Raw genomic sequence first — 16,447 nt, 5'->3', positions numbered from 1 at the left:
CTGGGTAAGTAAATTATGACAAGGGGCAAGGACAAATTTCCCATAGGCCATGTACTTTATTATCAGGGAATTGTGGTTTTCTCCTAAGTACCCATTCCCCTGGGGCAGTAATTTAAATATAACCCAGGTAGTATATTGTAGTATGTCCTCGTGAAAGAAAAATATAATTTGAAATAAAACTTTTGGGAAAAATGACATTTTAGGCATACTATGTATTGGAGTACATGGAAGAGTAGTCCTTGCCTTACATCACTATGACATCCCATATGCGGCCAATTTGAAGTCTCCATGGGTATAGTGATTACCAATATTTACAACTTTTAAAAATTCATAACTTTCTTGTTGTTTGTCCAATATTGTTCAAACTTTCACCTATCAACTTGTCTGATTTTTCTTTTCCTTATAAAAACAAGTTTTTAGTTGGGTTGGATTCCCCTTTAATTTTGTCCAACTTGATCATTGAAAGTCAAAGATATTGGCCTATTGTTAGGTCAGTTCTTGGAAGACCCTGAAATGCTTGGTTATTCTGAATGGTTACACTTCGTAATTCCGAAACACGTAAATTGCCTATACCTTGATGTTCCTTAATCCGAAAACATAAAAGGGTTTGGAATATCTTTGGAATAACGAACCTTCGGAATATCTGAACCTTCGAATAACGAAGCTTCGGAATTACGAATGTATGCGATTCTGAATGATAATGCATTCATGATCAATGTGTAATTGGGTTTTCTGTTCCTTGAAGTGCTATGGCCACACTAGAATGAATTTCTATTTGAATAACGCTTCGAAACAGAATCTACTGTTTGAATTTAATGCTCTTAATAATGCAGCTTTATGATATGAAAAATCAACCCCCTTCCCCACCCATGGCAATAAGTTTATCATTTGCATGGTTTGGTGCAGGTAGATATTTTGTTCAGTGCCATGCTTTCCATAATTATTTTGGCTGATTATCTGTCGTCTCTTCCTTTGTGTAATTTCAACAATATTTATTTTGCAGAGAATATAAGAAATTCAACCATGTCTTTAAATATCATATTTCTTATTACAATTACATGTAATGTTTAACAAATGTATGTAAGGGAAAATTTCATATCATTGCAAGTCATTTGTTTGAAATGGAAATATGTTCATGCCAAATATTTAAGCAAGTTGCACATTGCTTTTTGTTAATGTGAAAGCACTTGCAATAGTCAATATTCTTCCTTGTGATATGTTTTATAGCTGACGGTAACATATATCTCAAACCAAAGTTGCTACAAACTGTTGTCTTTGCATTTTGTTTTGGTATTACCACCTCACCACCCTCACCCTATTATTGAAATATCCATGGGCATTCTTTAAGTAAATTACTGTATGTCATTTTCAATAATGAAATATACAGAATACATTTTGGCCTAAAATCATGTATATTTTTTGGTGTAAGTTTACACTAGTGCCACTACATGATTAAAATTAGTGAGTTGTGACCACTAGTCACATAAAAAGCCTTGTTCCAGTAAATGATACAATCCATTTCTAAAGAAGCATACACATTTTATGTTGATCTGTTATGAAATAACAAAAAGGGTATTAAGGTGCAAGGGTCTTATTTAAAAAAACCTGCGACCAGTAGTAAGAGCGATATTCAACAGATTTTCTCATGGATAGATGCTACAATTTCACTTGCTCGTAATGACAACTTGTCATTTGTGATTGATATCATGTATAATGAAAGAGGGCCTAGGTCATAATTACCATCTTTGGGATTATCATATGTATAAAATTAGTTGTATGCAAAAAATATTGATTAATTTCAAGTCCAAAATCAATCTTAAATCAATTTTGCTTGCAATTGTCCATTGTCTCTCTCGGTTCGATTATATGTTGTCTTGCTCTAACCATTTGAGTCATTCATGCAATTTTACTCTGATGAGTGTACATCGAAAAGATTCAGTATGTCAGTTTTTAAGGCTATGTTACGATCTTGCAGTACCAAACATTTATTTCTTTGAATTTATTTATTCATTTATTCATGCATGTTCACAATTTACATAAGTAAATAATGAGCATACAAAGGTGTTGCAACATACACACAAGGTATAAGCTTGACTGGTTGAAGCACCTTTACTTGTTTTGCATCCAAGCAAACAAAAATAAAAATGTAAGAATAAGGAAGAAAGGAAAGAAAGAGAAGAATGTTAGAGACTGCCGAGATATAACAATTCAGTTTCAACTTGTTAAGAATATATGGTATAGTAATTCAACAGAGTTAAATTCTTAATCTTCAGTTACAAAGAAAAGAAAGATAGAAAACAAAATTACTTGCATACAAAATTATTTGCAATACATTCATCTAGTCTCTTGCAACAGAAATCATGAATTACTAAGATCTATCTATCCATTGAAAATTTGCTGTTGATGGAAAATAAGATTCACAATACCTCTTGTAAATTTCCATTTTGCATGTGGCATGCTTGTAAATTTCAAATTTTTGTGTGGGTCCTTTTACATGTATCTTTCAGTTATCATCAAACACATGTAGCACATCACTTGGGTTTGTTTTCATGGGAAAATTTGCGAGTCTACCAGCGAAAGTTTACCCACTTCTCTCTACTGCCATTGCTATACATGAAAAAAACTCCAAATTTTTCCATGAGAACCAATTGTCGAGTCATCTTCTGGTCTGTCACATACATGTGGTCTTTTGTGTCAGGGTGTTTTGTTACGCAATTTATCATTTTATGCATGATGATTCTATAAAAACAACAGAAGAGAGAACTGGAAAAATACAAGCCCTAAGTTTGTTTTTTTAGTTTTACCTTGGTAAATATCATTTTGATAATAATAAAAAAAGATTTACATGTAATTTCTTTGAAATTGACACAAATATATACTTTGCATTTAATGTGTACTGGTAGTAAGAATGTCAATTAAAATCAGAATACATGTAATCTGAACTTAAGCTCATATATTATAAATGTTAGAGAAACCCCCTTTTGGCATACCATGTACCGTATTTCTTGTGGATTTTCATTGTGATCATGTCATTTCATCAGGGAGAAAAACATCATTATCTTCATTATGTTAATTTATAAATTTATAATCCCTCACAAACATGCTCTATGGCACATTGATGTTAAGGATGTGTTTCACACATATTTAAGTATGACTTAGAGTGGCACTTAAATGTTGATGTGTACATGATATGCAATGCGCAATCTTATTGGCTAGTATGCAGTACTTAGTGCGCGTCCTCTTGGCATGATCTGACCAATGCGGTCATGCCTTTTATAACACAAGCAACTAGGCATGAAATGTGAAACGCCCCACTGGTTGATCTTTTACGAAGATGGAATTAATTCTCATCTATAACAAGCAATCTATAAATATTTATTTACATTGACAAAGTACGGTTTTGCTGCATCCCCCAACTATTATACAGTAACTTGACCATTATTGCAACTACCATGATAACGAGGCTCGGCAGACAATCACAATCAAGGTTGCCATGGTAGTTAAGTTACCTTAGTTGTAAATCTTTATGAAACGGGGCCCAAGATCTGTCAAGACCTTGTATGTTTATGTACAAGTAATGGGAGCGGTGCTATCTGTATACTACTAAATTTCATAATTTTGTGCAATTAAAACACCGGTGTTGTTTCGCAAATTTCAGTGCAACGTCATTGTATTTTTATATGGTTTATGTGATATGATATACATTTTGTCCAAGAGATTTATTTATTTTAAAATGGAGAGTGTATTGTGTGGTATTTCTATAAGCAAAATAATCTTTGACCTTGGGCCCCTTTGTAAAATCCAATGGTAACTACCACAGCAACGATGATCAGCATCCAATCAAACTCAAGGATTCCATGCAAGTTACCATTGGATGGTAAAGACCACAATGGTAACTTCTATGCATTGGGGCCCAGGAGTTAAAAAATAAACCTTATACTTCCATGACCAGTTGTTTGATGGGCCAAAAGAAAACAAAATAGTTGATTAAAATGTAATTTTATATTTTTGATGTGACAATTCAATGTAGCTTATTTGCTAAAAAAATACTACATGCATGGGGTTGAATTGGATATGAAAAGGTGATGTAATTACGGCTAGCTTAAGAGTTTACCTGAAAAAATATTCTGAACTCAATAATTATGGGTAACCAAATATAATTACAGATGACATTCCAGTTGGCTTTTTGGGGAAATGAGCATTATTTCCAAAAGTCGTCTTCACTAAAAGCCCTATGAATAATAGAAATATACAGCTTAACCCTAAATCTCCCGGGGTATTTTGATTCTTGTCATTCCCGGGGGGGGGGGCCATTATGGCCCCCCCTTAAGATCTCGGCCGCCGATCGCGCGAGCGACGCAAAAATTTGCACGCTGGTAGTGTGCGATGTAATCTACAAGGCTGTATGGTAAAATTTTCCAAAATAATGAGATTTTATTTTATATGAATTAATTATGCTAATTTATGCATAAATCATACTTTTTGGTCTAATTCACTAAATAAAGCTCCTAGAATGCTAATTTTTGGTAAAAATTTTCTTTGTAGCATTCTTAACAATCGTAATTAAAAAAAACTTTGGTTTGGAAATAAATTTCTTAAGTATTTTATTGTTTTATGAATTTCTTATGTATTTCTTTGTTTTTTTACTTTTTGTTTTTTATTGTTTTTTCAATGGAAATTGTTCCAGACATAATTCTGATCATAAACAAGTCAAAATCAATTAAGTTTAATCAGTAAAAGTAGAAATAATGATACTTTAATGAATTTTGGCTAAATACGCAATTTGCATTGGATTTGTACATGAAATCACGTTTATGAGCAATTTTGGGTCTGACATGCACTTGCATAATGTTGCGTAATGTCGTAACCGCGTACCCGGGCGTCACAAATTTGGTCTCAAAATTTGCGCGAGACTTGAATGTAAAAAGTCAGTGAGTTGCGAGGTGAAAAAATTTCGCGCAGCAGATATATCGCGAAAATTGTTGAGGGGGGGCCATTATGGCCCCCCCCCCCGGGAGAATTAGGGTTAAACCAGTAACAAGTTGTGATCTAGTGGTTTTGTCTCTTCTTTCAATCTGAGGGACGTGGGTTTGATTCCCATCCATGGCGTGTTTTCCGTCAGAAAGAAATTAACCCGCATCGCGGTGCACTCAGGTGAGGTAAATGGGTACCCGGTAGGAAAAAATTCCTCAATGGCCAGAGCGCATGTGGGCAGCATGACTTTAGCCGGGGTAATAATAACATTGTAATGCGCAGTGGATTATGTATAGAAATTGCCCAATGCAAATGTATAGTTATTATTAAACCAGATTTAAATAATACCTTAAAGTTCTGATTTGGGACCCATGCTGCCTAGTAATGAAAGAAGACTTATTTGTTACACTTTCTGACTAGAATAAAAAAAAAGTCAAGTTCAATTGTTGGTTTAGTAAAAGAATTTTAGGTGTTCCACCGAAGATCGTTTAAATTCCTAGTCATGTGGTATATCATGAGACATGCTTCTGTGTAATAATGAGATTACATGCTACATATTATGTGCATATTGGCACTCATCTTTATAACAATGATGAAGCATTTTGAAGCAAATATACTATCATTATTTTCAAATGGTATCAGCAAACACGTTGATTGAATGTATTCCTTTTAAGAAAAATATTGGATGATTTGGCAATCATTGTCGGCCAGACAACCATATTCTTGTATCGTGACAAAAATTTCCAAATACGTATTTCTTGCATTTGAATATATGCAGAATCTTTTTGAAAGTAATGCAAAGAAAGAAAGCATTTACATTCTTTGTTCCAGGTTTTATTCTGGCAAATTTACGACATGGACTATTGTGTCTTGTATCAAAAGCGATTAATAAATCACAAAATCCTAAAATCAAAGTTTACGTGTATTTCTGTTTAATATTTTCCTCCTTTTCACTCAATTTGTCAATACAATATGGAGAGCCAGTGAAACATTACATGTTCATTTCTGTACATACATACCAGAGGCAGAAAGAGGAGAGAAAGAGAATACAGAAAGAGAATAGAGAGAGAAAAAGGGAGGGGACAGAACATCAAAATGCTGAAGTATGATCATTCCAATACAGGTCAAATCTTTAGGGACTGCAGAAATCTGTTTGACTTGTACCGCGTTCCCACTGACGTGCGATCCATTAAGAATGCCACCATTTTCCTTTTGTAACTGAATACCGTAAATTTTTTGAACATTCACAAAAAAAATTTGCCATAAATGCGACTGCCTTGACTTATCTTATAGGATCTGATATGATCATTACGATTATCCCACGATTAAGACCACCGTTTCCATTGTGGCACCAATCATGACGATAGGAACTAGGTTATAAGAAAAATAAGACTTAGAATATCCAACATGTTTTGAATAATCTGGTCTCATAAATGGGCGAATAACCACATATGGAAAGTTGACTTAGGCAGAGTTACCTGTACCGTCTGTACGTGAAATATAAATTGAAATTTTTTTGTTTATACTGTACCTTCAGTACATAAATACACAAATCATTTCACACCTATTTCTAAAAAGAAAACATAAGTCCCCATTAACCATTAAAATTTTTTGAAATTTATGCATTTATATTTAACATGGAGCAGCTGCTCATTTATGATGTCACAAATCCACAACTTTAAATTCCAACATCTTCCTTAATCTTCCTCAGACCTTAACCAATATCTTATTTTTCTGCTATATCAAGAACAAACTTTTCTTCAGAGTAAACTTCCCCCATAAAAGGATACACAAGAAAAAGAAATGGTTGTCATTTTCCTTCACTCATATTATCACAGGGCCTATCAAAGCCAAGGGTCAATTCTTCTGCATGGCGCTGCAAAACCCACATAAATTAAAAAAAAAAAGCAGCTGAGTTATAAGTTTTTCCTCTTAGCCTAGGTCTTGATCAGATTACTACAATATTCGCATGATCTTGTCCTCTTCAATCTCGTAAAGATTATTGTATAGTTCTGGAAAAAGCTGCAATATTCCAGAGACATTGTTTTAGGCACTGCATGGTCACATCATGACAGGTAGCCAACGGTCCATTCTATAATCTTCAAAGCATCCTGCAAAACATCTCTGGAGACCAGTCATGGATGACACTATCATTCATAACCTTGATGATCCCACATAGATGATGAATCACTGCATAGTTATTCAAGAAGTATTTGATGATGCTTAATCTGATCACGACAGGTCGCGCATGAACAGTCCATTCACGTATACTCGCATGATCGGTGAAGACTAGTTTTTAAATGAGATGGTGACAATTTTATCATTTATACTTCGAAGAGTAGTATTCTTCCTCTATCTCGTAGAGGTCATTTGAAAGTTCATCCCGGAGCTGCATTATCTTTGAGTCAACGTTGTTTTGGACGTTGCTCAAGAAACGAGCCCTCTTCTCGATGTTCTCATTGGCCAGGGGAAAGTCGTTCAAGATGAGGAACTGCTTGATGTCTGCAACCAACGATATGAGAGACTCCCCTGCTCGAACCTAGGAGAGATGATAACATAACTATTATAGGTTGTTCCCCAGGGGGATAAGATTGTGCACATTATGTGTAGTGTGGAACAGAGAAGGAGCAAATGACCAGAGGGGGGGAAACTACATTTAAAGCACTCCATGCATGTAAGCACAATAATAACAATTATTGTTGTTTTGTTGCTGTTGCTATTATGATCATCATCATCATCTATCATCATCATCTTCATCAACATCTCATGATCATCATCACCATCATCATCCCTATTATTATTATTATAAAACATAATATTACAGAAATTTTAGCAATGGCTGATGAGGGATGAACTTGTTGAGACTCACAATGTTAGCCGCTCTGACTTGCATTTCAGTCTGGTCCTGCTCTCCCTGAGATTGTCTTGCAACCTGTGTTTCATCCTCCACCTGAACATCAACAGAAAGAGCATCAAATTTACATATCTGGATAGAAGCATGATTTGGAACCATCTTTCTAGGTTTCACGAGGTGTTTGAGGATCCCGGGGAAAGGCTCATAAAAATGAAATCTCTACATGTGTGTTACCGAGAATTTTCTCTTCATCCCCACGTTACATTCCTTATCCTTCAGAAGCTGACCAAAGTGGTACATGTACAGTGACTATTACTGACAATTTTTCTTGGGATATGCTAAAATTAGCCATATCATGGTTTTATGCAGCTATAGCGATGGACAAATATCCGAGTATGTATACCTTATCAATGCCCCAACCCCCAAAAATATTCATTGCAAGTGTGATCTGTCGTTCCTTTGTCTCATATTCTAAAATCTATGGCAGTGCATGAATGAAACTTTCACTTTCTCGACATACATGTAAGCTAAAAATATTATTCTTAGCTTTGATTATAAACAAATTTGGTATCCTTTCTAAATTATCACCCCTTATTTCTGGCAGATACTCCTTTATGTTGATAATGTGTCTATTTTTCCTTTAATAATTCAAAGAGAAAGAAATTGTTTGGAGGCTTATCAATATTGGAAAATACGACACATTTTTACTCTGATTAATCATAAGCAACATGTATCTCTATCAGGAGATGGGATTTTGTATGTATTCCGTGATAAGTCTCATTAAAATTTGCAATCTGTATGAGCATGTGCGGGCACTTCGTAATTTGGGCACTACTTAATAGAAGCAACTGAAAGATCACCCAGCACCCAAAATTTTGAATGAAGAAAATTCATACAATCAATCTACCTCACCTTGGCGAGTTTTAGGATCTCTGTAAAGTTGTCGAGTATGGACGATACATCATCTTTAAGTCTTCGCTTGTACGACTTGAGTTGGGTGTCTTTACTTTGGGTGAGCGCCCTCTGTGGTTGCTGCTGGCCAGCATGTCCAAGAGACATTTTGAACTGAGCTGCTTTATCATACACAGTTCAGAATGAATCCTGATTGAAAAAATAAGAAATTGACACATTTATAGCAGTAGTGGTAAATTTGAAAAGGGAGAAAAATCCATTCATTTGATGATAAAATACTAAGTTTGTTGACCTCAAACAACCATTGACCTGATTGACTTAATAAAAGCTTGTATTTGCTTTCTATTATTTATGATATCAAATAAAAATCTAAGTTTCTTCTAAGTTTCATTTTTAATGTGTTTAAAAACACTGTAATACAGTGAAGAAAATATTAGTTCTTATCCAAGTTAACTGATCTGAAATAACCTTTGACCTTGACCCAGTAACCTGAAATTAAACTTTCTGATAACTTTAATTATCATGTCCGTTATCATATTCAAGCTTATGACATAATACATACTTGAAATTTCAAGATCAGGATTTTGCCGTCAATGTGGTAACTGTTTATTGAATTGGTTTTGTATAAATTGTGAATATTTTGTGAACAAATTTGTCATTTTTAGAGCAAGGCCAGTTTGGCCTTGAAATACCCCATATTTTGGAGGGCATCAAGGCCACTACAGAGGGCACCAAGGCCAAAATCTTTTTCCAAGAAGGGCATCAAAGGCCAATCTTTTTAGGTATCCTTTTTTAGATGTCAATTCTTGTACAGGATGATGCTTCATAACTTTTTTGAAGAACTGCGCAGTTGGCCAAGTGATTTCAAAATAGTTGGAAAATACTTGCCCAAATATATATTTTACTTCCCCCCCAATTTTTTTTTCAAAACAAGATCTTGCCACTTTAAAAGAAAGAAGTGCTGTTCTATGGACATGTGCCATTGCCCTTTTCCTCTCTTTTTAACATGAACTGATGTACATTGTATTTGTACAATTGTATTTTTCTTTCAAATTGATTTTATCTTAATTTGTTTAACAAATTTTTCGACATTACTCCTATTTGTTTAAGATCAGTATGCTCGATCTGTATGAAAATCAAAATTCATAAGTCAGAAAAAATTGGAACCTGCCATCTACTGATTTTATCTTGCCTGTCATGACCATCATTAGTGTGTTGATATGCCATTTCAATTGTTTCCTTTCTCATATATTTTCATGTACTTTTGTGACCATTGCACATAATAAACAAGTGGAATGCCTCTGGCCGTCTCACCTGCATCACGCGGTTCAATATAGCAGCAGTGCTGACTTTGAATACTACTCTAACTCGCACAAGATGTTCAGTGATACATGGTTACTCTTATGTCCACTTTTTATGAACTAGACCAATAAACTTACAGAGATTCACCAAAAAACCCCAACATGGCCAAAGTTCATTGACCTTACATGACCTTTGACCTTGATCATGTGACCTGAAACTCAAACAGGATATTCAGTGATACTTGATTACTCTTATGTACAAGTTTCATGAATCAGATCCATAAACTTTCAAAGTTATGATGGTAATTCAACAGATACACCCAATTAGGCCAAAGTTCATTGACCTTTGACCTTGGTCATGTGACCTGAAACGTGCACAGGATGTTCAGTGATACTTGATTACTCTAATGTCCAAGTTTAATGAACTAGACCAATAAACTATCAAAGTTATGATGGTAATTCAACAGATACCCCTGATTCGGCCAAAGTTCATTGACCCTAAATGACCTTTGACCTTAATCATGAGACCTGAAACTTGCACAAAATTTTCAGTGATGCTTGATTACTATTATGTCCAAGTTTCATGAATCAGATCCATAAACTTTCAAAGTTATGATGGGAATTCAACAGATATCCCCAATTCGGCCAAAGTTCATTGACCCTAAATGACCTTTGACCTTGGTCATGTGACGTGAAACTCATGCAGGATGTTCAGTGATACTTGATTAACCTTATGTCCAAGTTTCATGAACTAGGTCCATATATTTTCTAAGTTATGATGACATTTCAAAAACTTAACCACAGGTTAAGATTTCGATGTTGATTCCTCCAACATGGTCTAAGTTCATTGACCCTAAATGACCTTTGACCTTGGTCATGTGACATGAAACTCTAATAGGATGTTCAGTAATACTTGATTAACCTTATGGCCAAGTTTCATGAACTAGGTCCATATACTTTCTAAGTTATGATGTCATTTCAAAAACTTAACCTCAGGTTAAGATTTGATGTTGACGCCGCCGCCGCCGCCGTCGGAAAAGCGGCGCCTATAGTCTCACTTTGCTTCGCAGGTGAGACAAAAAAAGGAATCACTGAAAATAATCATAAAGAAAGAAAGAAATAGAAAGATACAAGAAAGGAAAAAAATAGAAAGAAAAGGAAGAGAGTTGGAATGCAAGAAGGATGAAAGAAATAGTGATGGAAAAAAAAAAGTTTCATTTATTCTTTGAAACAAATGTAGAAAGAAAAAATAGAAAGAAAAAAGGAAAAAAATAGAGTACAAAAAAAAGATGAAAGAATGAATGAGGAAAAGAACAAGTGGAATGCCTCTGGCCGTCTCACCTGCATCACGCGGTTCAATATATAGCAGCAGTGCTGACTTTGAATACTACTCTAACTCGCACAAGATGTTCAGTGATACATGGTTACTCTTATGTCCACTTTTTATGAACTAGACCAATAAACTTACAGAGATATGATGGTTATTCAACAAAAAACCCCAACATGGCCAAAGTTCATTGACCTTACATGACCTTTGACCTTGATCATGTGACCTGAAACTCAAACAGGATGTTCAGTGATACTTGATTACTCTTATGTACAAGTTTCATGAATCAGATCGATAAACTTTCAAAGTTATGATGGTAATTCAACAGATACACCCAATTCGGCCAAAGTTCATTGACCTTTGACCTTGGTCATGTGACCTGAAACGCACACAGGATGTTCAGTGATACTTGATTACTCTAATGTCCAAGTTTAATGAACTAGACCAATAAACTTTTAAAGTTATGATGGTAATTCAACAGATACCCCCGATTCGGCCAAAGTTCATTGACCCTAAATGACCTTTGACCTTAATCATGAGACCTGAAACTTGCACAAAATTTTCAGTGATGCTTGATTACTATTATGTCTAAGTTTCATGAATCAGATCCATAAACTTTCAAAGTTATGATGGGAATTCAACAGATATCCCCAATTCGGCCAAAGTTCATTGACCCTAAATGACCTTTGACCTTGGTCATGTGACGTGAAACTCATGCAGGATGTTCAGTGATACTTGATTAACCTTATGTACAAGTTTCATGAACTAGGTCCATATATTTTCTAAGTTATGATGACATTTCAAAAACTTAACCTCAGGTAAAGATTTCGATGTTGATTCCTCCAACATGGTCTAAGTTCATTGACCCTAAATGACCTTTGACCTTGGTCATGTGACATGAAACTCTGATAGGATGTTCATTAATACTTGATTAATCTTATGGCCAAGTTTTATTAACTAGGTCCATATACTTTCTAAGTTATGATGTCACATTAAAAACTTAACCTCATGTTAAGATTTGATGTTGACGCCGCCGTCGGAAAAGCGGCGCCTATAGTCTCACTCTGCTTCGCAGGTAAGACAAAAAATGAAAGGAAGAAAAAGGAAAAAATGTTCAAACTTCAAGCAAACAAAGAAAATGTAATCATCTAACAATAATCTTACTGATATTTGTTTTGTGAATATATTTTTAAAATTGTTAGAAAACTAAATGTTTTAGAAATGAATAAAATTTCAAAGTGAAACATCAAACTTAAAAATTAGGTGAAACATCGCGGCACCACATAAACACAGGCATCTCTCGATCTGATCTCCCATTACAAGTTCCCACCGATAACAAGACTAAAAAAAAAAGGTAAAACAACTAAACCGATCTAGTAATGACAAACTAAAAAACTGGCTCCTCCCATTACATCACCAAATCTGTAATATGAGAATCCATATACATTTAAAATAAATTTCCCTCCAATTTTGTGATTATTTTGGTGGAAAAACTGAGATTGTTCGCTCTGATTCCAATAGTCTGCAAAAGTAACTAACACTGTGATCTTGCATGCCTGCCACACACAGGCAGGAGGCCATGCCACATGCATGCAGCAGCTAGTGCATGTATGTATGTTGACTTTCCGTGTGTGTGTTTGTATGTAGATCACAGAATTTAGTGCAAACTGGCTTGCAATTTGAATTGAGGGAAGTTGTTAACTTTTTTCTCTCTCTTCTGTATTTTTGCTTGTGAAATGTGGGAGAACTTTGTAAATTTCAATCTCACAGTGAGAAAGCTCACAGCCGGTTTTGAAAACAGGCACGTCGGCCAGTTTGAAAGGGCGCAGCGTTTTTGGCCATGAATTGTTCATTTTTTAAAGGGCATCACTGCCAGTTATAGGGGCATGCATTGACGGCTTGGCCGTCGCGTGGATGAATTTAAGACCTGGTAAAGCCTGATGAATATTTTTGAAAAGTCCGTGAAGTTTGGACACTGTCACAATGCGACTGTAAGTCTATTTAGTGTTAACCCCTAGTAACCATTCAGCTTGTATATAGGAATTTGGGTGGTTGACTCTTGTCATAGTCCCAGAGTCAATCAACTGTATCTTTAAGTAAGTGATCAAACCCGCTGGGGTGTAAGGATTAGAATTTTACTTTGACTTCTTGACAAGCTTAGGTCATGAGCATTGGGTCTTTTAACTTGATATATTTTGTTAAGTTCAATGGGTCTCTAAAATTCTATAGATGTTTGTTTTTATGTATGAGAGGAAAAGATTGTTGAGAATGTTTGAGATAGGAGTTTTGAATAGGTGAAATTAAAGCTTGGATAGTCAAGTAGTTTTAATTGGATATGTTCAGCGTGGAAGAGTAAAGCAGAGGAATATTGAGAATGTTAATGACTTTGTCTTTGTGAGAGTCAAGATGGAGTGGTGTTTGAGTAAAAGCAAATCAGAAATCGTTTGATTCTCGGGAGAGGAAGACCCTTCCACATTTGGTCTTAACTCGGAGTGTGAGGGTGTGGTTCTCGTAGGCCATTACTTTGGGTGAATGTTGCAGGCTGTGTAGTGCAGGCAGTGTAGTGCAGGCACAGCTGAGTCTTAATCCCCATCGTTGGCAGGCTGGATCCAGGCAGCACGGGCCAGGTAAAGCCACCACATCTGCCCTCATCTCACCAGGCACGACTGTTCAAAAGAACTGGACGAGCTGGGCTCGTACTTCATCCTCGAACTCAGAGTTCGTGACTTGTGATTCATCGTAGCAATCTTCGTACTGTGGCTCTCAGCCCTCATCATTTCGTCCGCGAATCTGGACTGGCTTTTCGTCGAAAGTTCGCTCGCTTTACTTCGCGTCGTCGAAGCCACCGCAGCTCGCTCTTAGACGACTATATTCATCGGACCAACGATAGTCATTGACGATGTCGAAGGGGTCCTTATTCTGAACTATATAAATTATAACCAGATTAGATATACTACGGTCCAGTGTAGGTATTCATCCAAGTGTAAACCCTCTTTTGATGAAACCTAATTGGTGGAATTAATAACCAAAAATATTTGTCACGTTTGGATGCCAAATTATTAGGCCTTGATTAAATATAAATAAATCACTCTCATTAGATACATATTGCAAAATATTCAGTATAGGTTAATTCATGCTGATGCTAACTGCTAAATACAGTTTGATGTTATGTTGATATGCATGTGATTCATGATTTAATTCTGATTGTTCAATTTCTTTAACTTTATGTACATTTATAGAGCTGGTCGCTCTGAATTAAATTTATGTTACATATAGATATTGAATGATTGTGTGATTATTGCAAGTGGTAACTACTTTCGTTTCAAACAGAACCAAATCTATTACCAGACTGGGAATTTCAGTCCCAAGATCTGACAGACACCCCATCATAGAATAGATTCGGAGTGATCGATCAAAACATGGGAATTTGATCTGCTCAATTTTTAAATCTTTTTCAATCTTTTTTCTTTCCTTTATTATTTCTTTCATCCTTCTTTTATTCTTTCGTTCTTTTTACCTTTATTCCATTCATTTTTTTCTTTCTTTCTTCTCCATTCATCTCTTTTCTTTCCTCTATTCTTTCTTCCCTTCATTCTTTCTCGTGTGTCGGTGTGTGTACATAGTCAATGGGAAAGAAGTCACCGCCACTGTTGACAAAATAAACGGCAGTGAATGGAGTGGACCAGGAATCAGGATTAATGCCGGCGGTAGTAAAACTGATATTTTTGCAGATACGAATTAGGAATATAGGTAGACAGCTGGCATCCGTCTGTTTCGAGGAGTTTTTTAACATTTTTTTTTTTATTTCTCCTCGTACACAGACGGCTCGCTATCGTGCAGCCACCATTAGGGGACTTGCAATGCAAAATCCCCCCGTCGGGGCTTTTCAATTTTTGTCTTTAATGAATAAAAATTTCGAAAATTATAGTGACCAGAGTGCAAATTTATATTCCCTCTTGGCATCAATTGCCAAAAAACGGAGAAAAATGAAGTTAAAAGGAACAAAAACAGTGACTTACCTCGGCTGTCGCGCAAATTCACTTCCCCGTTTTATCCGATCTTAAGTACATAAACATATGGCCATTGAGTCCCCTGTACAGATCGCGCTAGAACTTCGGTCTCTGTATTTGGTGAGTGAAGCCAACGAAGTTCAGCTGAACAACCAACAAAACAGAGACCGAAGCTTTTGGTCTAGAATATAGGCAGAGATGCCAAGTTCAAAGACCAGCTACATGAGCTATGCGTGAGATTTTCTGTGAATCTGAGTGAGATCACAGACATTGTGTACAATGTATGTGGGGATAGGCTGTGATAGTTGTGTGAGACAGAGATTTGAGGGGATGAACAAGAGTCCAAAATGCGCCTCGAGTCTCACGCATAATGCGCGAGACTTGGTACTACTTTTTGGTAGCTCTGTTATAGGTAGGAGGTCGATAAGTGATGGTTCCAGCCATATTCATGATATTAAACATTACCCTTCTTTAAATTAGGCCTACATGATATGACCTGGGAGGAAAATTTGACACCTTGTTAACCAATGGCAATAAACAGGAGCCAAAAAAAACAAAAAAAAACAAAGTCATGAAAGTTAGGCCTATCCGATTTTGATCAAATTTTCAGCATTTTTGCCAATTTTGCTTAGTCTTAGATCTACTTTCTAGTAAATTTTTTTATATCTAAATATCTCCAAAGTCCAAGCCTGAACCATCCCTTTACTGATAAGGTTTGTCACATACCTTAAGCTTGCCTTTACCACTCGGACCTCCTAAATAGCTAACTTAGTGTTCAAGACAAGATCTCCACTTCTTCTCTGCACTCCGGCCACTATGACTCCACTCCAGACGTTACCTCTTTGCTTGCGATTTCCCTAACGTGCTATTCGAGTATCTCAGACAAAAGATCGTGATAAAACCTATTAATTTGCATGCATAAGAAATTGCGCATAGTGATAGAGGCCTCGTCTCATAATATATGGGGTACTCTTCCAAATCATCCCCTCTGTAACTCGGCCTTCGTGGACGAGTTCGTTAATTGGTTCGAGACAATTTATTTTGATCAGCTGACTCGACTGCGATGGTT

General features: G+C 35.9%; 1 protein-coding gene and 1 long non-coding RNA gene across 2 annotated transcripts; both read right to left on the bottom strand.

Moving 5' to 3' along the window:
• Positions 1-2,488: 2,488 nt before the first annotated feature.
• On the bottom strand, positions 2,489-6,543 carry LOC121428719. Its single transcript, XR_005971824.1, has 2 exons — positions 5,033-6,543; positions 2,489-4,262 (listed from the first exon to the last, which is right to left on the bottom strand). It is a non-coding gene; the product is annotated as an uncharacterized LOC121428719 (long non-coding RNA).
• Positions 6,544-6,912: 369 nt separating this feature from the next.
• On the bottom strand, positions 6,913-16,369 carry LOC121428718 (mediator of RNA polymerase II transcription subunit 22-like). The gene is made up of 4 exons (XM_041625528.1): positions 16,105-16,369; positions 8,741-8,929; positions 7,844-7,924; positions 6,913-7,513 (listed from the first exon to the last, which is right to left on the bottom strand). The coding sequence occupies exons 2-4, from the start codon at positions 8,885-8,887 to the stop codon at positions 7,295-7,297; spliced, it is 447 nt and encodes a 148-aa protein (XP_041481462.1). The 5' UTR covers positions 8,888-8,929; positions 16,105-16,369; the 3' UTR covers positions 6,913-7,294.
• Positions 16,370-16,447: the final 78 nt, after the last annotated feature.

Source organism: Lytechinus variegatus, chromosome 15 (genome assembly GCF_018143015.1).
Source record: "Lytechinus variegatus isolate NC3 chromosome 15, Lvar_3.0, whole genome shotgun sequence".
Classification (NCBI taxonomy): Eukaryota; Metazoa; Echinodermata; class Echinoidea; order Temnopleuroida; family Toxopneustidae; genus Lytechinus; species Lytechinus variegatus.
Note: the sequence above shows the minus strand (reverse complement) of the source record. Positions and strands in the feature narration are given on the sequence as shown.